We start from the raw sequence: 25673 nt of genomic DNA, 5'->3' as shown, positions 1-25673 counted from the left end.
ATTGTTTGTTTGTTCCTCAAAGTCGGTTATGTTACTACAATTTCTACGTATCCGCATGAACTGTCCCTTAGGGATGTTTCCAATCCACTTTGGGTGATGGCAACTACTAGTGGGGATGTAGCCATTTCTGTCTGTATCTTTAAAGTGCGTCTTTGTGCTAAGGTGTCCATCTTCTTTAAAAATCTGGAGGTCGAGGTAGTTGATGTTATGCCTGCTCCAGTTCCCAGAAAAGGATAAACCATAAATGTTATGGTTTAGTTCGTCAAAAAACATTTGTAACTCTTCCTCAGTGCCACCCCAGATGATTACAATGTCATCTATATATCGTCGATAAAATTTCAGATGGCTTCTGCTGGTACTGTAAATTTGTTCTTCTTCCCACTTATTGAGTAATAGATTAGCTACGCTCGGGGCGTATTTAGCCCCCATGGCTACCCCTTTCACTTGGGTGTAGTAGTCTCCCTTGTGCCAAAAATAGTTGTGGCTCATTGCTAATTTAAGTCCTTCTAGTAAGTATTTGGTTTGTTCGTCTTTGAGGTCTGTCTGTTGGTATAGGGCCCATTCTGCTCCATTGATGCCATCTGTTTGTACAATATTGGTGTATAGTGAGTTGATATCAATTGTTACGAGTATATCTTCTTCTTTGACGTTTAGATTTTTAATCTCAGTAATCAACTGTTTGCTGTCTCTTAGGTATGATTTGCCCCTAATGACCAATGGCTGTAAATATCCGTCCAGATAGGCCCCTAGTCTTGAAAACAGGCCATCGATGCCACTTATAATAGGTCTTCCTGGCGGGTTGGTTTGGCTCTTGTGGATTTTTGGGACATAGTAGATCACGGGAGTTTTTGCTGCCTCTGGGATCAGATATCTGGCTTCTTTTTTGTTTAAAATTCCTTTTTTCTCCCCTTTATGTATATAGGCTTTTAATTTCTTGTGATATTCCACCTTTGGGTTACCCTTCAGTTTTTTATATGTGTTTGGGATGTTGAGTAGTTTTCCCATCTCTAGTTCGTAATCCTGTTTATTTAATATAACTAGGCCTCCCCCTTTGTCTGCTGGCCGTATGACGATATTCTTTTTCTTTTCTATTTCTTTAATAGTTTTCCAAACTCTCGATTTCATTTTTCTTGGGTTCATCTTCCTGATGTCTTGTTCCACCATTTTTTTGAAGGTTGTCAGGCTCTCATTTTGCTGGGTATTGGGATTAAATGTGGAATTGTTTTTCAGTTTCGAATGTTTGTATATTGAATCTTCATTTTCTTTTTGTGGTTCTTGTTCCCCTTTTATTGCAAAAAATTTTCTAATGTTCAACTTCCTAACAAATTTTTGCAAATCTATGAATACTTCGAAGGGATCCAGACTTTTCTCTGGTGCATATTTTAATCCCAAATCGAGTACTCTCATTTCGTTTTCGTTGAAAGTAGCTTCACTAAGATTAAAAATGCCTCCACCTAGTACTCTCTTCTTCTTTTTCTTTGCCCCTCCTCTCTTTCCTCTTGTCCGTTTTCTCTTCCTCCTCTCGGTGTTCTGTACCCCTGATTCGTTCTCTCTTCCCATTGCGTGCCCTCTTGAGTTCTGTTTCTTATTCTTGTATCTACATTTCTTGCCACCCTTGGGTTCCACCATGATCATGGATGCTTGTTGGAATTCCTGTCTGGAATCCTGAAAGGTCTCCATCCTTGGGGATCTCTTTCTCTTCTGTATGGTGACATTCTTCGTCTGTAGGCCGGTGGTCTTCCGCGATATTCCCATCTGAAATTTTATCAACGATATATAGATGACATTGTAATCATCTGGGGTGGCACTGAGGAAGAGTTACAAATGTTTTTTGACGAACTAAACCATAACATTTATGGTTTATCCTTTTCTGGGAACTGGAGCAGGCATAACATCAACTACCTCGACCTCCAGATTTTTAAAGAAGATGGACACCTTAGCACAAAGACGCACTTTAAAGATACAGACAGAAATGGCTACATCCCCACTAGTAGTTGCCATCACCCAAAGTGGATTGGAAACATCCCTAAGGGACAGTTCATGCGGATACGTAGAAATTGTAGTAACATAACCGACTTTGAGGAACAAACAAACAATTTGATCAAGCGATTTGTGGATAAAGGATACAAAAAGAGGGATTTGCTGACATTAAAAGAACAAATAAAGAATATGGATAGAAATAAGTTAATGGAAGGAACACAGAACACCCACAAGCGGGATAAAAACAAGTCTTTGGGCCTTGCTTTTCTGACTGGATATAACAGACAATTCAGATCAATAGAATCAATTGTCAAAAAACACTGGCCCATTTTACAATCAGACCAAGTTTTAAAAACAGTGTTACCAAAAAAACCCATCTTCATTTATAGGAAGGCTGCAACCCTTAGAAATAAATTAGTGCACAATGCACTTGATCCCCCGAAACAAATCAAAATAGGCAACAATTTAAAAGGCTTTTACAAATGTGGAAAATGTTTACCGTGTAGGGAAACCAAAAAAACAAACAAAAAAATTATGAAGTTCAAGTCCACAACAAACGGCAAAGAGTATACAATTAGGGACCTAATAACGTGTAACAATACACATGTTACGTATGTGCTAGAATGCCCATACCGTAAACAGTATGTGGGACGCACTACCAGAAAACTGCACATTAGAATTAGAGAACACGTCACAAACATAAAGAACGGTTTTAAAAAACATAGCGTATCCAGACATTTTAGAGATCATCACAATAGGGACTCCAGTGGTATGCTTTTTTATGGAATTGACAAAATTAAGGGACACTGGAGGGGTGACAACAAGAAAACAAAGGTGTCACAAAATGAAACCAGATGGATCTTCCAGCTGGATACACTTCAACCGTCTGGAATGAACATAGATGTGGATCTCAATTGCTTTCTTACCAATTACTGAGCGCCTTTTATAAAAAAAACCCTGTTTTCTGATGGTAAACGCCCCTTCTCTCTTTTTTGATAATGCTCCTCTCTTTGATAATAATGCTCCCCTTATTGGCTAACAAGTTATTCAAAATACTTTTAGTATTTTAATATACACCTACTATCTGCCTTATATAACTGGTACATGATTTTCTTGCCTCGGTTTTTTTACATATTTTTAAACATATTTTTTATTTTTATCTTTACATATATCTTCATAATAAAATATTTTTAACATTTTTAGCATTTTAAATATAACAATTTACCTGTTTTTAACAATTTACCTGTTTCTATATCGTATTGATAGGGTATATGTCATTTCATAAATTTTGAAGAACCACAATTTTAATATTTTAATCTTAATATGGTTTAGTATATTCTGTTAGATATTACTGTTGTCTATATCACTATTGTCTAGGTTTCCTAAGTAAGGGCAAACCATTTACTACATACCATATATTCTGTGCGGTAGAATTGTGCATAAATAACGTAATAGTTACTACTGTGACACACATGCAATGGACTCATATATTAGTAAGGTGTCACCAGGAAATCAGCGCTGTATCAGGCCGTTCCACGGGGATTTAATCACTTTATTGGGGGTGCGGGCTTCGGTCTGCATTGTCCCAGGGAAAATGGCCGCCGACACACAAAAACATGGCCACTGCCATGGGGATGCGGGCTTCGGTCTGCATTGTCCCAGGGAAAATGGCCGCCGACACACAAAAACATGGCCGCTGGAACACAAACACACCAAATATGACCGCTGGAACGCAGATGCACTACGGACCGCACAGCATATAAAGATAGGGGAGACGATGCAGGGACCACGCTCCTGTAGAAGTCCGTGTGACGAAACGTACGTAGGGCGTGGCCTTTGACTGAACGCCTGCTGACATCTCCCTGCAAAGCTGACGCTTGAACATCTTTGTAAGCATTGTACACCGCTCATTTTTTCCATTACAATGTGAGTACCCTTTTTATCTGACCTAATAAATATTGTTTTTTTAAACGGTTTCACACTATGGAATCCTTTCTTCTTATGTCCTTATGATATCATCCTGGTCCTGGTCTTGCCAAGTACTGCTGCACAGTGGCACATACTGTGACTACTCGTTACCCCTGCAGGGGATATACAGCTGGTGAGTCTCTGCACAATCACAACGCGAGACACCAGCACTGGATTAACACCTGTTGTGTGCTTTGAGGAATCCTACAACGGACGCCTTTGTTTCACTTATAGTGCACCGGGCACATACCCTATGAACTGTTTATTATCATAGAACCATTTGCATGACACGTGTGTTTAGCCTTTTTTAGAGTGACCTCTTTATAGGGCACTTGTCACTTTGTTATTTGCAACGTTTGTAGAGCAATATTTTAATATTTATTTATTTAGCACCAGACACTTTAGAACTTTTTGCATGTCACGTGTGATGTATTTATTGCAACTTTGTGTTTTCTAGTGTTTAGACACAGACCACTTCATGCTCTTGGCAGTGGTTAATACTGTTTTTTTTTCTTTTTTTTTTTTTTTCTTTTGAGGGAATATAGCACTAGACACCTTGGATGTGATTTATTGCACTCATTATGCTTTTTATGTTTAAATCACCAGTCACTTTAACCCACAGGAGTGGTAATAACTGCCATACATATTTCATTTAAAGGAATACACACATGACACTTTGGATATAATTGTATATATGCAGACATTTCTTTTACAACTCTGGGACAGCGCCACACTCACACACTTTTCTTTTTTCACTTTTTCCGCTCATTCCACCCCCTGTGGAGCCAGCGTATGTGAGGGCAGCAGTCTATCAATTTAGGACTACACTTCCCACCTAAGCTTCTAATTACACCCATTAGCGCGGACTCCCTATTTCTTCTGTTTATTACTTTTTGCTATAATAAATATCCCAATTTTTAAAAAAAAACATTTTTTTTCCTTAGTTTAGGCCGATACTTATTCTTCTACATATGTTTGGTAAAAAAAACCGCAATAAGCGTATATTGATTGGATTGCGCAAAAGTTATAGCGTCTACAAAATAGGGGATAGTTTTATAGCATTTTTATTATTTTTTTTTTTTTACTAGTAATGGCGGAGATCTGTGATTTTTATCATGACTGCGATATTGTGGCGGACATATCGGACGCTTTTGACACTATTTTGGGACCATTGACATTTATACAGCGATGCGTGCTATAAAATGCATTGATTACTGTATAAATGTCACTGGCAGGGAGGGGGTTAACACTAGGGGGTGATCAAGGGGTTAACTGTGTGTCCTAGGGAGGTGATTCTAACTGTAGGGGGAAGGGACTCACTAGGGGAGGAGACCGATCGTTGTTCCTCTGTAATGGGAACACATGGATCAGTCTCCTCACCTGACAGGACATGGATCTGTGTGTTTACACACACAGATGCACGGTCCTGCTCGGTTAACGGGCAATCGCGGCCGCCGGGCACGCGCATCGGGTTCCGAGTGATGCGGTGGCGGAGCGCGCGTGCGCTCTCCACAATTCAGGGTATCCCAGGACGTCATATGACAGGGACAAAGGCGTCATTTGACAATAAAGCGGTAGGGAAGTGGTTAATCTGTGAGGTTCTTATGCTGAAACTGCTGTTACTCGGTTTGAAGAATACTACGGATTTAGCCAGTTCAAAGGGGGGTGCAGGAATGGCTTGGAGCCTGGATTGACAGGTGTGTAGCGAGACATTGCCAGTCTAGAGGAGGGAGTGTTGCGGGGGCAGATGGGGAGCAGTAAGGGAACCAGTTTGGCAAACAAATGTGATGACGCCATAAGAGCCTCACAGATTGAAGCCATATTTCATGGTGTATGGCTGTGTGTCAGCCGAGATCACCTGATCTAATTTGCCTGAGATCTAATCTTTCTGGTAAAAAGAGTGTGTATCTTGGTAGCGTGGATTTCTTCACAACACTGACTTCTTTTGGGATCTGCATGGGATTATGATTATTTATAATTGATTTGAACGTCACTCTTATAGACTTTATTTTCACTTGGTGGAGTTTATTGGATATTTCTATATGTGGATTGTTTGACAATTATTTTTAAAGAGATAGCACACTTCTTTGGGTTGAAATTTTGTGGTCTGTTGCTCTTTTTACTCTTGCTTTTTTAGAGTAGGATGCTTAATTCTTAGGCTTGTTATCTTTTATTGTATTAGTTTACTTATTTTTCTCTTAAAGTTGCTGCAGGATGCTCAGCGACAGTTAACTGCTAAGAACAACGGTGTGCAAGAGGTAGCACAGGATCAAGAACGAATGTTGCAGTGTTTAAGGGAGACTCTTCATAATAAAGACCAAGAGGTAAGTGAGCTTGATTTTAAAAAAATGTGTCTCGTCTTCTGCTGTTTGCAGGTGATTGTTGCCAATGTTTTGCCACTCTATATTGTCATGTGAGCTTGGCACTTGTACTTTCTAAAGAGGAACTTGGGTCTGGTGGAATACAGATTATAAAAAATAACTATATAAAGTCAGTGAATAAAATCAACAGTTTTACCTTTTCTTGTTGCAATAAGGTAAAAATAATGTGTAGTTCTGATGTAATGTTAATTGAAAAAATCTAGAATCTTGAAAATATCTGGTGCATCTTGAAACGAAAAAATATGACAAAGACGACCCAGGACTGTTGAGCAGTTATAATCCTATATCCGTCAAGAATAGGACAACATTCCTCTCCCAAAACTCCAGCAACTGGTCCCCTCAGTTTCCAGACATTTACAAAGTGTGGTTAAATACAGAGGGGATACTACACTATGGTAAACATGGCTCAACTTTTTTGAGATGTGTTGCTGTCATCAATTTCAAAATGACCTTATTTTTTTCTTAAAATGGTACATTTTCTCAATGTAAACATTTTGTATGTTTTCTATTTTTAATTGTGAATAATAAGGGTTTATGAGATTTGCAAATCATTGCATTGTTTTTATGTGGATTTTACACCGAACTTTGTCTGAACTTTTTTGAAATTGGGAATTGTAAAATGACTAGCTAAAGTCAGTGATAAAAACCAACAGTTTGACCTTTTTTCTTGCAGTAAGTGAAAAATTATATGCAGTTCAGATTTGATGATAATTGGAAAAATAAGATTTTTGGACTTGAAATCTTTTTCCTACAATGGTTCTAAAGCCTAAACATTTTCTACCTTAATGCATTCCTTGCATTAAGGTAAAAAATGTTACACATCGATTTTGACCCCTCACCCCCTTATACTTTCCTGAGCCCTCATTCGGTCTAGTGCTGTGCACGTCTGCAGCTCTTCTCTCCCCTTCACTTCAGTGTCTCACTGGCTTTGCTGGGGCACCAGGAACCATTGGCTCCCATTGTTGTCAATCATAGCCAGAGACCAGAGAAGAAGAGGTACGGTAGATAAAAATGCTGTAACCATAAAGTGTGCAGTCCAGTGCTTCCCTCTGTAGCGTCTCACAATCACTGAGCTAATAAAGCTCCTCATGAGTTCATTTTCTGTCCCTTATTCTATATACACCTTGACCTGGCCATAATCCTGGGATTTAATTTAGAACCCTGTAGATCCCGGTTGACCTTATACAACCCATTCCTATCTCCCAACAACTTACACGTCTTGTTCAATCTTCTGCCACACAAGATTTTCCATTGTTACCAAATGGCAGTCCTACGCAACCTCTGGGCTATCCTGAGCTATCCTTGTAAATAGGGGGATTCACTTCTCAGAGAACCCTCATAAACTCCAATTCCCTTTCTGTCCACATCAACAGCAGTAACCTGCCTTGGACTCCTCACCCACTTAAGGACAGGTTAGCCTGGAGACCAATACTCTCCTTACCTCCATGATGTTTCCTTTTTTTTCTTAAAACCTCCTATACTGTCTTGCCAGAGCATGCTGACATTTCATCATCAATTTCTATAGGGATAAGGGATCAGGTATGACATATATGGCTACACCTTGCCTTGATAGGAACCTTCCCCCTTTTTTCTCTCATTTCATACTGGAATATCCTTCCTTGGGGTTCCTCCCCTCACTCCCATCCATCTGGGCGGTCAGTTTGCCCATCTTTTCTTCTTTCTTGCAGGGGGCCTCTACCCTCCAGTAATGAGTTCCTCCTACCCTACCTAGTCCACCCCCAAACTGAAGCTGGGTTCTTAGGTTCATAGAGCACCTAGAGTTCAGTACTCCTCCTTTGGGTGAAGCCACTGACAAAATTCTGTTTCACATTTCTTCAAAACTGTTATTGGATGGCAGTTAGGTCTCCGCTGTCGCTCTTGAACTGAGGTGTTTTTAATGTTAATGGTTGTAACTGTTTTAAGACCCATTGGCCTTCTTGTTTTCTAACTGTGGACCTGTTGCGGCTGTTTAGCTGCCTTTTACCTTTGATTACTGCTTCGGGAATGGTCCATGAATTGATTCCTGTCCTGTACTGTGCTGTAAGAGAAAGATTAAAGGAATTTTGATGAACCTGTAAATGTCTTTTTTTGGAGTACAGTACAGGACACAACTCCCTCCTTCATGAAACTGGAGCCTCACAGAGTTGGCGGGATTATATAGGGACACTAGGGGTGGACCCAGTGAATATTTTTCCACTGTCCAATAACCTGAAGGTAGCGGCATATAACCCATGGTCTATGAATCGATCCCTGTGTCCTGTACTGTACTCCAAGATACAGAATTTACAGATATGTCAAAATCACTCTTTTTGTGGTTGTTTTAAAAGATTTATTTTGAGAAGTGCATAAGTCTTAAATTCATGCAGTAAGCCCTACTCAGGGCAAAAAGTAATTGCACATACAGTATCTCACAAAAGTGAGTACACCCCTCACATTTTTGTAAATATTTTATTCTATCTTTTCATGTGACAACACTGAAGAAATTACACTTTGCTACAATGTAAAGTAGTGAGTGTACAGCTTGCATAACAGTGTAAATTTGCTGTCCCCTGAAAATAACTCAACACACAGCCATTAATGTCTAAACCACTGGCAACAAAAGTGAGTACACCTCTAAGTGAAAATGTCCAAATTGGGCCCAATTAGCCGTTTTCCCTCCCCGGTGTCATGTGACTTGTTAGTGTTACAAGGTCTCAGGTGTGAATGGGGAGCAGCATTACATTGTAGCAAAGTGTCATGTCTTCAGTGTTGCCACATGAAAAGATAGATAAAAATATTTACAAAAATGTGAGGGGTGTACTCACTTTTGTGAGATACTGTAGCTAAATGAACATTGATTCTAACAGCAATAAAAAAGAAAAGGGTCTCAACAAGAGGAACAAATGGCCTAATTTGTTTATGTACAATTAATTAATTAACAGAGAAGATGATGGAGGTTGTTCAAGTGTGGGCAGTTGCTGAGTCACCTCAGCAGCTTAGCATGAATATAAACTTATGCCGTGTACACACGGGCAGACTTTTCGGCATCAAAGGTCTGACGGTCTTTCCGACGGACTTTCGACGGACTTCCGACAGACTTTCGAACGAACGGACTTGGCTACACATGATCACACCGGACTAAAATAAGGAGGTTGATAGCCAGTAGCCAATAGCTGCCCTTACGTTGGTTTTCGTCCGTCGGACTAGCATACAGACGAGCCGATTTTTCGACCGGACTCGAGTCCATGAGAAAGATTTGAAACATGTTTCAAATCTAAAGTCCGTCTTTTTTTCGACCGAAAAAGTCCGCTGCAGGTCCAATGAAGCCCACACACGGTCGGATTGTCCGACGGATTCGTTCCGTCGGACCAGTCCGGTCGAAAAGTCCGCCCGTGTGTGCACGGCATTAGAATCCTAGAGTTTTGGCTTTCATACGTATGCCCATGATGATCCAGCCAGGGTTTTAATGTTTTTTCAAGGATATCTATGTAGTTAGTTCGTATTGCAAGAACTCTTGCAGAGATGATTTGTTATTATTGTTATTTTAATTCTTCTACATATACAGTGCCTTGCAAAAGTATTCATCCCCCTTGGCTTTTTACCTTTTTTGCTACATTACAGCCTTTAGTTCAATGTTTTTTTTATTTGAATTATATGTGAAGGATCAGAACACAATAGTCTAAGTTGGTGAAGTAAGTTAGAAAAGTATATACATAAAACTATTTTTCAGAAATAAAAATTGATATTTGGCATGTGTGTATGTATTCACCCCCTTTGTTATGAAGCCCATAAAAAGCTCTGGTGCAACCAATTACCTTCAGAAGTCACATAATTAGTGAAATGATGTCTACCTTTGTGCAATCTAAGTGTCACACGATCTGTCTTTACATATGCACACCTTTTTGATAGGCCCCAGAGGCTGCAACACCTAAGCAAGAGTCACCACAAACCAAACACTGCCATGAAGACCAAGGAACTCTCCAAACAAGTAAGGGACAATGCTGTTGAGAAGTACAAGTCAGGGTTAGGTAATGAAAAAATATCCAAATCTTTGATGATCCCTAGGAGCACCATCAAAGCTATCATAATCAAATGGAAAGAACAGGGCACAACAGCAAACCTGCCAAGAGACGGCCGCTCACCAAAACTCACAGACTGGACAAGGAGGGCATTAATCAGAGAGGCTGCAGAGTTCCACAGCAGAGACTGGAGTATCTGTACATAGGACGACAATAAGACGTACGCTCCATAGAGTTGGGCTTTATGGCAGAGTGGCCAGAAGAAAGCCATTACTTTCAGCAAAAAACAAAATGGCATGTTTTGAGTTTGCGAAAAGGCATGTGGGAGACTGCCAAAATGTATGGAGGAAGGTGCTCTGGTCTGATGAGACTAAAATTTAACTTTTTGGCCATCAAAGAAAACGCTATGTCTGGCGCAAACCCAACACATCACATCACCCAAAGAACACCATCCCCACAATGAAACATGGTGGTGGCAGAATAATGCTGTGGGGATGTTTTTCAGCAGTGGAGACTCGGAAATTGGTCAGAGTTGACGGAAAAATGGATGGTGCTAAATACAGGGATATTCTTGAGCAAAACCTGTACCACTCTGTGTGTGATTTGAGGCTAGGACAGAGGTTCACCTTCCAGCAGGACAATGACCCCAAACACACTGCTAAAACAACACTTGAGTGGTTTAAGGGTAAACATGTAAATGTGCTGGAATGGCCTAGTCAAAGCCCAGAACTCAATCCAATAGAAAATCTGTGGTCAGACTTAAAGATTGCTGTTCACAAGCGCAAACCATCCAACTTGAAGGAGCTGGAGCAGTTTTGCAATGAGGAATGGGCAAAATTCTCAGTGGTAAGATGTGGCAAGCTCATAGAGACTTATCCAAAGCTGTCATAGCCACAAAAGGTGGCTCTACAAAGTATTGACTTAGTTACGCACATTGACTTTTTCTGTTATTTTGTCCTATTTTTTGTTTGCTTCACTATAAATAAAAAAAAAAAACATTTTTCAAAGTTGTGGTCATGTTCTGTAAATTAAATGATGCAAATCCTCAATACAAAATGTACAATACATGTTATTTCCAGGTTGTGAGGCAACAAAACATGGAAAATGCCAAGGGGGGTAAACACTTTTGCAAGGCACTGTACATACAATGAGTATACAAAAGAATCACCCCTCTTTAACATAATCACATTTAGTTGTTTGGCACCCTGAAATGATGACAGTTTTTGTTTTATCCAGCTGTATTTACTCAGTGCAGCTTACAGTGCCTTGAACAAGTATTTATACCCCTTGAATATTTTCCATATTTTGTCATGTTACAACCAAAAATGTAAATGAGTTTTATTGGGATTTTATGTGATAGACCAACACAAAGTGGCACATAATTGTGAAGTGGAAGGAAAATGATAAATGGTTTTCAAAATTTTTTACGAATAAATATGTGAAAAGTGTGCCGTGCATTTGTATTCAGCCCCCTTTACTCTGACACCCCTAACTAAAATTTAGTGGAACCAATTGCCTTTAGAAATCACCTAATTAGTATATAGAGTCCAGCTGTGTTTATTGTAATCTCAGTATAAATACAGCTGTTCTGTGAATCTCTCAGAGGTTTGTTAGAGAACCTTAGTGAACAAACAGGATCATGAAGGCCAAGGAACACACCAGACAGGTCAGGGATAAAGTTGTACAGAAGGTTAAAGTGGTTGTAAACCCTTACAGACCACTTTGACCTACAGGTAAGCCTAGATTAAGGCTGGCCATACACCTATAGATTATCTGCAGATTTTCTATGGTTAGATGGAAAAAGTGGGAGATTCCTCCATCCACACAGCTTAGCGAACATGGAGAGATCTGTTGAACATTTTCTATCTAACCATAGAAAATCTGCAGATAATCTATAGGTGTATGGCCAGCTTAAGGCTTACCTGTAGGTCCAAGAAATATCTCCTAAACCTACACGGTTTAGGAGATATTTGCAAAAAGACAGGCACCGATGTCTACGCGCAGGCGCACTGAGCATGCCGCTGCTAACGGCGATATGCCTTAGTGGCGGCTCCCGTGCGCATGCGCGGGAGTGATGTCATCGTGGCTCTGGCCAATCACAGCGCCGGAGCCACGATACCCGGAAAGAAGATGGATGCTCCGTAGCAGAGGAGACAGCGGTGACATCGCAGGCTCCTGTGTCAGGTATGTGACACATAATGGGCTACTATGCGATGCATAGTAGCCCATTTTGCTTTACCTTTGCAGGGAAACAAAGAGGGAGTAAACCCATCAGTATTGACTCAGGGCTGAATACAAATACACACCACACTTTTCACATATTTATTTGTAAAACATTTTGAAAACCATTCATCATTTTCATTTCACTTCACAATTATGTGCCACTTCCCGACAAAATACATTTACGTTTTTGGTTGTAACATGACAAAATGTGGAAAATTTCAAGGGGTATGAATACTTTTTCAAGTCACTGTATAACATCCAAGAAAATTCAAAAACAGAATCACTGAATTGGAAAAAGGATCATCCCCTTGTGTCAGTATTTTGTTGAACCACCTTTTGCTTTAATTACAGCCTTTATTTTGCTTGGATATGTCTCTAATAAGTTTGCACATCTAGACTTTGCAATATTTGCCCACTCTTTGCAGAACTGCTCATGTTCAGTTACATTTGATGGTGACTGTTTGTGGACTGCACTTTTCAATACATTCCACAGATTTTCAATGGGGATTGTGTCGGGTCTCTGACTAGGCCATGCAAGGACATTCCCCTTTTTTAATTCAACCACTGTGCGGTCATTTTTGCAGTGTGCTTTGGGTCATTGTCATTCATGTTGGAAGGTAAACCTTCTTCCCATTGACAACTTTCTGGCAGAGGGCAGCAAATTTTCCTCCATAATTTGACGGTATTTTGCCCCATCTATTTTTCCCTTCTATCCTGACAAGTACTCCAGTCCCTGCTACACAGAAACAACCCTATAACAGGTTATTACCACCTCCATGCTTTACCGTAGGAATTGTGTTATTTGGCTGGTGAGCTGTTTTGTATTTCCGCCAGACACCATATTGTTTGGTGTTGACACCAAATTATTAAATTTTAGTCTCATCTAACCATAACACATTTTTCCATGTGGCCTCAGAATCTTCAAGGTGCGTTTTGGCAAAGCTCAGTCGTGGCCTTTCTTGAGTGGCTTTTTTCTTGCAACCCTCCAATACAAGCTACATTTGTGGAGAATTTGTGATATTGTTGTCACATGCATACAATGACTACTCTCTGTCATAAATTCCTGCAACTGCTTCAGAGTTGCTGTAGGTCTCTTGATAGCCTCTCTGATCAGTTTCCTTCTGGCCCTTTAATCCAGTTTGGAGCAATGTCCTGATCCAGGGATATTGGAAGCATTGTTTGGATTTATCCACTCATCCCTGTCGAACATAGTGGGTTTCATTTTGCTTGGTTTCATACTCCCTCTGGTGAGTTTGCATTGCATGTGGGGAAGGCGGAGTGATGCACGGATCTAATATTGTTTGTTACTATCGGGGGTGACTCTTCTTACTATCCCATTGAATTTTTACCATTTACTACACTATGAGATATTTTCTTTAATTTTGGTTGGATATGGCATGATGTGCAGGAGGTGACAATGCTAAACATCAGAAGTGGACCATATGAAGAACTATATTTTTTTGCAAAAAGCATGTGGGCTGCTCTCTTGGTTGAAACAGCATTTGTGTCTGGTGAGTGGCCACTTCTTCCTTTCTCATATATTTAAAGGAGCACTGCACTTTTACGGATTATCACTTTGGACTATGCTGATAAATCTAGTAATGACCAACTAGTGTATGTTTAACTAAGGATTATTGCACTTTAATACTTTTTACCTTTTTGGTCTATATTATGGACTATTTATTTTAAAGCACTAATAGCTCTGCAATTTTTGTTGGTTTTTATATTCATTTGAGGGTTGTGTATTTCCTTCATTGCTAGCAGCTGTTATTTGGTTTAGCACTGATCTTTTATTTTTATTTACTGATCCAGGAATGGTCTATGTTGTACAAAATACCTTCAACTAATTAATAATAGACTTCACTTTGTTTCTAAGCATTGATAATGCCTTTTTGTATCCATCTCCTGACTTGTGCCTGTCCACAACTTTATCCCGGAGATCTTTTGACAGTGCCTTGACACCCATAGTTAATTGTTTTCTTCAATTGCACTACTGAAATGCTCCAAGATTGGTCTTTTCATGCTGAGCTAATCAAAATTACCATAGCTGATCACAGTTGAAAGTCAAATGGCTTTGTGTGCCATTAAGAAGGTGATTAGCTACACCTGATTTTGTTTACAAGTCATTTTTAGGAGGGGGGTGGTCCTTTTTCCAACTCACTGATTCCGTTTTTGAAGCTTTGTTTCTGACATGTTGGTGTTATATCTTTCACTTGGATGTTATAAGTTGCACTGAGTAAATACAGCTGGATAAAACAAAAACTGTGTCTGTCTTCATTTCAGGCTGCAAAGCAACAAAATGTGATTATTTTAAAGGGCAAAATGTATATACGCTAAAGAGCATATAGACAGGTAACCTGTTTTATTCCTGCTTCCCATGAGATTTTACCCAAAATGAAGCTTCAAGTAAATTGTGGTGACAAGGCTGACACAGAGGCATTGAAATTGCTATCAGCCTTTTAAACCTTGTGGCTGCTTAACTACAATGTTATTATATGCTATATGCTACTCCTTCTGCACAAGCCTTTACAGCAGGGATATGCAATTAGCGGACCTCCAGCTGTTGCAGAACTCCAAATCCCATGAGGCATAGCAAGACTCTGACAGCTACAAGCATGACACCCAGAGGCAGAGGCATGATGGGACTTGTAGTTTTGCAACAGCTGGAGGTCCACTAATTGCATATCCCTGCTTTACAGCATAAACATGCTAAGAGAGCTAGGAGTGCTAGGAATGCCTTTGTAGCGTCACATTAAAAATAGTGTAAACTTGTGAATAACTTCAATACTGTATGCTGAATACCAGAAATGTCATTTTAGCATTATTATAAACAGAACAAATTACAGAATAAAATCTGCTAATTTTATCTATGGTATCACTGGTCAGACTAGAGAAAAGCATATATTTTCATTTTGTTGTGTCAAGTCTTTAATTTGCATTGAAAGTAAAAAATGTTTACAAGTCGGTACTCTCGAAACAAATCTTCTTTTATCCAAAAAATAAATATGTATTATGTTGGTATATAAGTAAAAACCAGTGACCAGTTAATAGATCCATACATGAAATATAGAAGTTGAGTTAAGTCTGCCCCTAAGAAATTTACACAAGAGCAAATATGTAATATCTACCACTGTTGTAGTTTTTTTTAGTAAAGTTGTCAGATTTTTTTTGTTTTTAACATTTTGATCCTATCATCTTTTAGGTGGGGGAATTATATCAAATAATAGGCGATCATGAGGATACCGTTGCTAAACTGCAGGATATGCTTCTGAAAAGTCAAAGTGAGCATTTACAAGTAAGTAATATAATTATAGTAAATAAATAAGTAATTATAGGTTAATATGCTGCTTTGTTATTTTGACACTTTATACATAATACATGTTATTCTACCAGCTTTTTTGTGCTGCAACGCCATTTTATTTTTACATTTTTTGCACCAAAATCAAAGCTCCTATAGCTGCTCTTTAGGACTTGTTCACATCATGTGCTTTGGGACTGTGGTGGACAGCCTTGCCCAGTGCAGTCTCAATGCAAGACAAGACAAAAAGCCTTGTTCCTTATGAGACCAGTTCACACCACCATGTTACGGTGGTGTGCACTGGAAAGAAGTACTGCATTCAGGTACATTTTACTGCCTGCAGTGCTTCTTTTCATCACAACGTGATATGCGCAATCCAGTGCCTTACACCATGGTGCTGGTATTAGACATTGTAATGCGCTGAGATTTGTGCGTTTGCACTGTTTCCTCCCAGTGCATACCAGCAGCTAGGAGTTAAGCGCAGCGGCTGTGAACAAGTCATTAAGTGGGACTTTTGACATTAAATTATCTATTCTAACAGGCTAACTTCCCACATGTGTGACTTTAGCCAGAGATCGTTTTGGAAAAGAAAAAGAATAATTGCATTGTCTTGGTTCTAATAAGGCCCCTATCACACAGGCGCCTCCATTAAGTGGGATCTGCTTGCTCAGCAGGGGGTCTCTCTGCTAAACCCCACTGGTCAGGTGGACGACAGGTCGGTGTCCGCTCCACTATGCAAAGTGGACACGGGCACAGCCTGCTCTTGTATATGGGGCAATCAGATGGAAGCAGACTGCCTGTCCGTTTCCATCCGATGCCATCCAGTCGATCCGCCAGACGGATGGGGAATAGGTCCCATATCTATCTATTTTTGGCAGACAGGATTGGATTGAATGGCATCGGGTGTCAACTGACATCTGCCACTCCATAAAAGAGACTGAAGTGTCCGATCAGGTCCGCCTGAAAAATTGACAGATGGACCTGATCAGATAGCCAAAGGGGCCTTTGCCTGCCCACAGAAAACCTGCAGATAAAGCCATTGCATTCACATTCATTTGCATATGTTTTGCAACGAGCTGTACTGCATTTTTGCATATGTTTTTTCCTGTGTGTTTTTTCAACTTTTCATTTAACCACTTCAGCCCATTTGGCTGGCCAAAGACCAGAGCACTTTTTGCGATTCGGCACTGCGTTGCTTTAACTGACAATTGCGCAGTGGTGCCACGTGGCTCCCAAACAAAATCAACATCCTTTTTTCCCCACAAATAGAGCTTTCTTTTGGTGGTATTTGATCACCTCTGCGTTTTTTATTTTTTGCGCTATAAACAAAAAAATAGCGACAATTTTGAAGAAAAAACACATAATTTTTTACTTTTTGTTATAATAAATATCCCCAAAAAATATATAAAAAAAATGTTCTTCCTCAGTGTAGGCCGATACGTATTCTTGTACATATTTTTGGTAAAAAAAAATCGCAATAAGCGTATATTGATTGGTTTGCGCAAAAGTTATAGCGTCTACAAAATAGGGGATAGTTTATGGCATTTTTATAAATAATTTTTTTTTTACTAGTAATGGCGGCGATCAGCGATTTTTATCGTGACTGCGACATGGCGGACACGTCGCACAATTTTGACACATTTTTGGGACCATTGGCATTAATACAGCGATCAATGCGATTAAAAATGTCATTGGCAGTGAAGGGGTTAACACTAGGGGGCAGTGAAGGGGTTAATGTGTGTCCTAGGAAGTGTTCTAACTGAAGGGGGCTGTGGACTGTGCAGGGAAACTAACAGATCCTCTGTTCATACTCTGTATGAACAGAGGATCTGTCAGTTCTCCCCTCAGAGAACCAGAAACTGTGTGTTTACACACACAGTTCCAGGTTCTCCGTGTGCCCCGAGCATTCGCGGGAGCTCGGCGGTGATCGAGACCGTCGGGCACTCGCATCGGCTTGGGGGGGGGGGGCGAGAGGGGGGCGCGCACGCCTCCGGCGGCACGCACGCACCCCCTAGTGGCCGTCTATGGTACCGATTCGTGCAGCCGAGCCATGTTGCCGCAGTATAACTGCAGCAGCTGGTCGGCATGCAGTTAGAAGGAACCTCCAGGTTATTTTTAATGAGCTGTGTTCATATGCATTGCATTTACGTGCGTTCCTGCTCGTAAAAGAATGCAGCCTGCTCTACACAATGGTATGAACTACATACACTGAGAAAAATGTATTTTTATTATCATTTTGTGATCCCATCCAAATGCATTTGTGCGTGTGTGCTGATTACCAGTTATATATGTTGAAGGCTGCATCAATATTACAATAACTTTAAAGTTTATATGAGATTGTATTAAGTGGAACAAAAAGCAAGCCTTATTTTTTTTAAATTTTGTGTAGATTAAGGGAGGGTTGTAACCTCTATCCGTTTTTCTCATTTGGGAGATTTCCTTTCACTTCCTGGCCCATATCCAAAACAGGTAATGAGGGGAAATTGCTCTAAAGTTAGGGAATCCCTGGGTATCACCAGGGTTACCAGAACTAGCTTTTTGTTGCCCTGCCCCAACTTTTTTGAGATGTATTCCTTCCATCTATTTCAAAGAGCTCCAGTTAGATTCAAGTCTGCCTTGGAAGTTTTGGATGTGATTGGCGAAATAACATGCAGAGATCAAGATGGAGTTGCACTGTACAAGGTTCAGAAAGTACACTCCTAGTTACCATGTTAGGTGATCTCTGGACTCTTGGTGAAGGAGCCTATAGAGATTTTAGGTTAACATAAACTAAGTAAACTTTCTGATTTTAGCACATTTGCAGCACAGATAACAGTGTGTCAGTGAATGCCTCTACTTGTTGCCTGCTATGTTCCTGTCCCTTTTCAGACAGTGTTGTGAACTCTGTTGTGGTAATTACATGGCATGGCTATTACTGACAACAGCAGTTTTAATCTGTATTGAATTTGTATATGGGTTTATACTGAAGGAGTAAATTGCTCAAGCTTTCTGCGTTGTTCTTCAGCCACCACTATTATACATCCAAGCAAAGAGCTACAATTTCTTCTTTCACCTTATGTTATGTACAGTAAAAGATATTATTTATTGAGAATCCAATATTGAGAATGAGAACCCTGTTTCATGGAAGGTGAATGACAGAGATTTTGCTAATGAAATCTTCAAGAGACATAAGAATTTGGTAGTTAATTCAGCTCACCACTGCCCACCCAGAACTACAGTATATCAGTGGGTAGTTGTGAGCTAAGTTACATACAGTACCCACTATGTATTAGATGGACCTAACTTTTAAATTAAATTAAATTAAATTAAATAATCAAGCTTATGGTTGATGGTAGACAAATATTAGGATATGATTTGTTGTATATTTTAGTTTTTCCAGGTAATGCCAACACAGATGGATTTTTTAGACCTGCAGAATACGTTGCTCTTAACGCAGATGGAACTTCAAAAAAAACAGATGGCACTTACACAGAAAGAACATCAACTAACTGATGCTAAAAGGTTTCAGCAGTTGCTAGAAGTTCAGTTATTAGAGGGAAAACAGCAGAAGGAAACTACATGGAATCATAACCAGGTACCGTCAGATCAAATTAGTCACTTCTGTAACTTTATTAAAATACTGTTCTTTTTAAGGGGCACTTTTAGCTTTTTTAAACCATGTGACTATGCACCAGAAAGTCCAAAGTGAAAAAGTTTTTGTGCCTTAATGTTTTTTGTCCAAAATGTGGTCCTCATAATTTTGTTTGTTTTTGTCTGCCCAAATATATTTAACTCCTTGCTGCCCGCTCACAGTATGTCGTCCCCTGCTTCTGGGTATTTGGGAGCACGTGCATGTGCCCCCTGCTGACCCATGCTGTGATTAAATTAAAATCACGGGATGATCCTGCCCAATCCAGGGCACTTGGTAGTAATGCACAGGGGTGATTAGGGTGTGCCCAGGCACAACCCCTATGCACGCTTATGGCTGCAGATAGACAGGTACGACTTTTGTAGGAGGATTTGTTTCATGTGTATCACCTGAGACCACTCACTTCACTGGATATATATGTAAGGGTTTACAACCACTTTAATGCAGAAAATGCATTAAGGTAAAAAAAAAAAAAAAAACATATAGACTTTAGTACTACTTTAAAATTTGCTCTGAAGCAGATGTTGGAACAGTTAGAACAAAAGCATTGCACTGTTCAAAACTTCTATATCAGTATGCATTTCCAAATAGAGGACTTTTACTGCAAGAGAAGGCACCATAATATCTGTGTTTAGATCTTTTGAAAGCCACAGAAACAAAAAAAAATCCTAAGGACACTCAGGAAGCTTAGGCCGTAAAGCCTTTCTACAACCACCAGCTAGCAAGACCTGGTCCATCTTGCACCATTTGCCCATTCAACCCAGCCAGTCCTTGAAATGTTATATGTGGGATACATTATTAAATGACAAAAGACCTCTGCATTAATAGACTAATGTAATAAAGTAAGGCCAACTGAAACATCCAAAGATTGGTTCCTCAAGTTTATGGTTTACCCTTGCAGCACCCACCTGGACAAACTGGTGAGAGCTTTTTACATAAATTTTGTTTGGTATGACAGTATATGCTGTGATTTTCATCATATCTATCCTGTTATAAATACAGCATTAAAGTGTATGTAAACCCAGACAAAAAAATTATCCTCTTTATATCGTTTTGGTCTGTTAAATATTTAATTGGAAGCATTTTGTTATATCTGATTAATAAGTGCAAAAAAAATAAAAACCTGTAGACCTTGTCAGAATTTCAAAGCTGTTCTGTAATATTACCTGTGTATTCTCAAAGAGTGCTTTTAGTTCTTATCCTAAACTACAGAATGATTAATCTGTAAGTTGTAGAGATTTGAGGGTAGGAAAGGTTGAGTAGTTTAGCAAAAGATACTGGGCAGGACTGAACAACAATCAGTTTACAAAAATACTGTGCGTTGCCAGCCCACAGTGGACATTGAAGTGGCACTAAACAATGTCCTTATTCATCAAATATTTTCCATACACATTCACTACTTAATAGCTCTATAATCTATTTTTTATTAAATTGTTTTTTACCATTTTTTTTGCCCCCTCATAATGTCCTACGTGAGCTCCCAAACCTCTCCTTCCCCCCCCCCACTTCCTTTTGTTTGGAACAAGCAGTGCACGCTTGTTGTAGTTATGTGCACTGCTTTATCCATACTACAAATCTCACAGTCCATAATCCTAGTTTATCTTGGGAGTGGGCAAGAGAGGGTTTCTACATTCCTACGTACAGTGAGACCATGGAGTATATATGTAGACACCCTCTAACAGGAAGCAAAATCACAGCAGGAAAAAAGGAATTTGGAGGGGGTTGAGAGCATTAGAATTTATTTTTTGATTTAAGAATACATACTTCAAATGCAGAAATTGTTGCGCTATACTTTTAAATATGAATTTATTGAACTGGTGTAAATACCATGTGCAATCATCCAATCATGTAAAATCATAACACATAAAGTCCACAAAAAAAATAACTAAGTGACATTTGAGATCTTATGTAAATCCCATTGTGGGTTCCACCAACACTGCTAACATCAGCCTCTTACCTACCAGAAAGAAAGACTCCAGATTATAGGAAGTCTAAAGCACTGGCTGAAAGCCAGAGAGCCCTTCCAACAATCCAGTGCAGTGACCAGGAACCACAGGGTACACCAGCAGGGTCCAGTTATATTGTGTTATAATATGAAACAAATAACAGATGTTCATATTGTAAAACCGCTAAATTGTTTTATTGAGGATATCCTTCAGCTTTAGTGGGTGTCCCAGTTCACATACCTTTGGGTTCGTATTACTGCGAACAATAAAACATATAAAAAGAATGTATTAAAAAAAGGGGGTTTTAATTGACTCAAAGAAAGATAATCACGCAAGTAACTCAGCCGCTGCTCTGTCCGTTGTCATGATGACATCAGCACAGCTCCACCCTAACATGTTTCATCATAGGTGATGTCCTTAAGAGGGAGGACTTCACCCCCTTGAGAATGGCTTTTTCGTCAAAAACGTCAGAGTGGAGTCTGTGCTGACATCATCCTGCTGCCGGATGAAACGGCAGCTTGCTGTTTCTCTTTTATACTGTAAGTACCTTTCTTTGACTCAATAAAATAACTTTTTTAAACTTAGTTTTAAACTATGGAGCATTTATTATTTTTGTCATTATTTTTTTCATATTGGGATCACGTATGCTGAGCGGAGTTGGTGGTCATCACTTGACCTGCTGGTGTACCCTGTGGTTCCAGGTTGTTGTACAGGATCGTTGGAAGGGCTCTCTAGCATTTAAGAGAACTATAGACCTCCTTTAATCTGGGGTCTTTCTTTATAGTAATGTAAAAGGAAAGGACAATTTGGGACTTTGAATGAGGTGTGTACACAATAGTCAAAATATTAAGTGTAAAAATGGTATAAGTACGTATGCAAAAATATAAATATTAAAACCAATCTTTATTGGATAATCTAATCAACAGATAATGACCATATTGTTATATGATTGCAACAATTCATGAGATAAATTCATACATAAATGGTACAGTAGAGAAATCATGATGGTATTGATACATGGTAACTTTGATATAAAAACAAACCTTAAATACATGATAAAAACCAAAAAGATTGCATCCTATAATCTGGGGTCTTTCTTTCTAGTAAGAGCCAGTGGTGGTGGAACTCAAAAGGGGATTCACAGAAGATCTCAAGTGTCACTTGGGTTTTTCTTAAGTGGACTTTATGTGTTACAGTATCTCACAAAAGTGAGTACACCCCTCACATTTTTGTAAATATTTTATTATATCTTTTCATGTGACAACACTGAAGAAATGGTACTTTTGCTACAATGTAAAGTAGTGAGTGTACAGCTTGTATAACAGTGTAAATTTGCTGTCCCCTCAAAATAACTCAACACACAGCCATTAATGTCTAAACCGCTGGCAACAAAAGTGAGTACACTCCTAAGTGAAAATGTCCAAATTGGGCCCAAAGTGTCAATATTTTGTGTGGCCAGCACTGCCTTAACCCTCTTGGGCATGGAGTTCACCAGAGCTTCACAGGTTGCCACTGGAGTCCTCTTCCACTCCTCCATGACGACATCACGGACCTGGTGGATGTTAGAGACCTTGCGCTTCTGTTTGAGGATGCCCCACAGATGCTCAATAGAGTTTAGGTCTGGAGACATGATTGGCCAGTCCATCACATTTACCCTCAACATCTTAAGCAAGGCATGGGTTGTCCTGGAGGTGTGAGGTATATAGCACAACAATTTCTGTGTATGATTTATCACACATTTGTATTTTGGTGTTTCTTGAGTGCTGCTACTAATTTACTGATACATTCAGCACTTCAGCATTTTTTTAAACCAGAGTTTAGTGTCACTTTAACCACTTGCCGACCGCCGCATGTACATATACATCCCTAGTTTGGGGGCAGATATTGTTGTTATGGCAGCAGCTAGCTGCCATAACCCCGGTATCCCCGTTTTCGGCCGACGGTCGGCTACAAGATAAGGGTGGTCTCTGCGGTGGATTCGCCGCAAGATCACTTTTATCGGTGGTGGGAGAGGGCCCCCCTCCCGCCACGATCCAGTGCCCTCCGCCGCTTACCGGAGCCGTCGGCAGCGGCGGAGGCGATCACGTCCTTTCCCTAGCTGTGCATGGAGACGAGTGAGGGGAAGAAGCGCCCACCCGTCTCCATGACACTGCAGGGCGGAAGCGACGTCAAAACGTCCCTTCCGCTGATACGTCTTAAAGCCACATTTTTTCTATGTCATTTTTTTAAATTACTTTTTTTTTTTTTTTTTATTGCATTTTAGTGTAAATATGAGATCTGAGGTCTTTTTGACCCCAGATCTCATATTTAAGAGGACCTGTCATGCTTTTTCCTATTACAAGGAATAAAAGTGACAATTTTTTTTTTTTTTAAACAGTGTAAAAATAAATAAAATCAAGTAAAGTAAATAAGAAAAATAATTTTTTTTTTTTTTTTTTTAAAACGCTCCATCCCGACAAACTCTCGTGCAGAAGCCAACGCATACGTTAGTAGCACCCACATATGAAAACGGTGGTCAAACCACACATGAGGTATTGCCGCGATCGTTAGAACGAGAGCAATAATTCTAGCCCTAGACCTCCTCTGTAACTCAAAACATGCAACCTGTAGAATTTTTTAAACGTCGCCTATGGGGATTTTTGAGGGTAAAAGTTTGATGCCATTCCACGAGCGGGCGCAATTTTGAAACGTGACTTGTTGGGTATCAATTTACTCGGCATAACTTTATCTTTCACAATATAAAAAAAATTGGGCTAGCTTTACTGATGTCTTATTTTTTTATTCAAAAAAGTGATTTTTTTCAAAAAAAAAGCACGCTTGTAAGACCGCTGCGCAAATACGGTGCAAAAAAAAGTATTGCAATGACCACCATTTTATTCTCTAGGGTGGTAGAAAAAAAACAATATATAATGTTTGGGGGTTCTAAGTCATTTTCTATAAAAAAAACAAACTGTTTTATACATGTAAACACCTAAAATCCAAAACAAGGCTGGTCTTTAAGTGGTTAAGAGTTGAGTGTATTTCTGACAGATGAACAGGTAGTTTTCTGTATGTGTGGAGTCTTTAAAGCAATGTTTCTCAACCGGGGTTCGGTCACCAGGGGTTCTGTGGCAATCTACCTGTCAATTACAAGCCGCTGACAGGTAGATTGCATCCCCACTGCTGCCTTACACTCACCTCTGCATGCAGAGCGGTCCTGGTAAACAAAGAGTGTCTCTGCTCTTCCCAGTCTGACCCTCCCCGTCCATCCCAGGTGCTTATATGCGATAGGATGGACAAGAGAGGAGGGGCTGGCCGGGAACAGCGCGTGAGAGTCAGGACTACCACAGCCACTTCCCTGTGTACCTCTGCATGAAAAGGAAACCGCTAATGCCCTGCTAAAGTGTAAGAATGTGTCCTGTTAAAATGTAGGAATGTGCCCTGCCCCCCATGTAATTGTGTGCTCTGTTCCTTTGTAAAATATGTGCCGTGCGCCCATGTAATCCTGTGTTCTGCTCCCATGTGCCGTGCTCTCATGTAATAATGTGCCCTGCTACCATGTAATCCTGTGTCCTCCTCCCATGTGATCCTGTGTCCTGCTCCTATGTGATCCTGTGTCCTGCTCCCATGTGCCGTGCTCCCATGTGCCTTGCTCTCATGTAATCCTGTGCCCTGCTACCATGTAATCCTGTGTCCTGCTCCCATGTGATCCTGTGTCCTGCTCCTATGTGATCCTGTGTCATGCTCCCATGTGCCGTGCTCCCATGTGCCGTGCTCTCATGTAATCCTGTGCCCTGCTACCATGTAATCCTGTGTCCTGCTCCCATGTGCCCTGCTCTAATGTAATCTTGTGTCCTGCTCTCATGTTCCCTGCTCCATGTAATCCTGTATCTTGCTCCCATGTAATTCTGTGTCCTGCTCCTATGTAATCCTGTGTCCTGCTCCCATGTAATCCTGTGTCCTGCTCCCATGTAATCCTGTGTCCTGCTCCCATGTAACCCTGTGTCCTGCTCCCATGTGCCCTGCTCCCATGTAATTCTGTGTCCTGCTCTCATGTCCCCTGGTACTATGTAATCCTGTGTCCTGCTCCCATGTGCTCTGCTCCCATTAATCCTGTGCCCTGCTCCAATGTAATCCTGTGTCCTGCTCCCATGTGCCCTGCTCAATATAATCCTGTGTCCTGCTCCCATGTAATCCTGTGTTCTGCTCCCATGTGCCCTGCTCCCATGTAACCCTGTGTCCTGCTCCCATGTTCCCTGCTTCCATGTAATC

At 40.2% G+C, this 25673-nt stretch overlaps 1 protein-coding gene across 5 annotated transcripts in view; it reads left to right on the top strand.

Moving 5' to 3' along the window:
* LOC141103311 (myomegalin-like) overlaps window positions 1-25673 on the top strand; it is a 716510-nt gene that overhangs the window by 201149 nt on the left and 489688 nt on the right. For all 5 annotated transcript variants that reach the window (XM_073592764.1, XM_073592765.1, XM_073592767.1 and 2 more), the window contains 3 exons: window positions 6153-6272; window positions 15753-15845; window positions 19219-19422. In XM_073592764.1, coding sequence (XP_073448865.1) covers window positions 6153-6272; window positions 15753-15845; window positions 19219-19422 — 417 coding nt within the window. The remainder of the gene's footprint in view (window positions 1-6152; window positions 6273-15752; window positions 15846-19218; window positions 19423-25673) is intronic.

The sequence above is a fragment of the Aquarana catesbeiana genome, linkage group LG07, assembly GCF_042186555.1.
Source record: "Aquarana catesbeiana isolate 2022-GZ linkage group LG07, ASM4218655v1, whole genome shotgun sequence".
Lineage (NCBI taxonomy): Eukaryota > Metazoa > Chordata > Amphibia > Anura > Ranidae > Aquarana > Aquarana catesbeiana.
The sequence above is the reverse complement of the archived record's forward strand: the minus strand, read 5'-3'. Positions and strand labels throughout refer to the sequence as shown.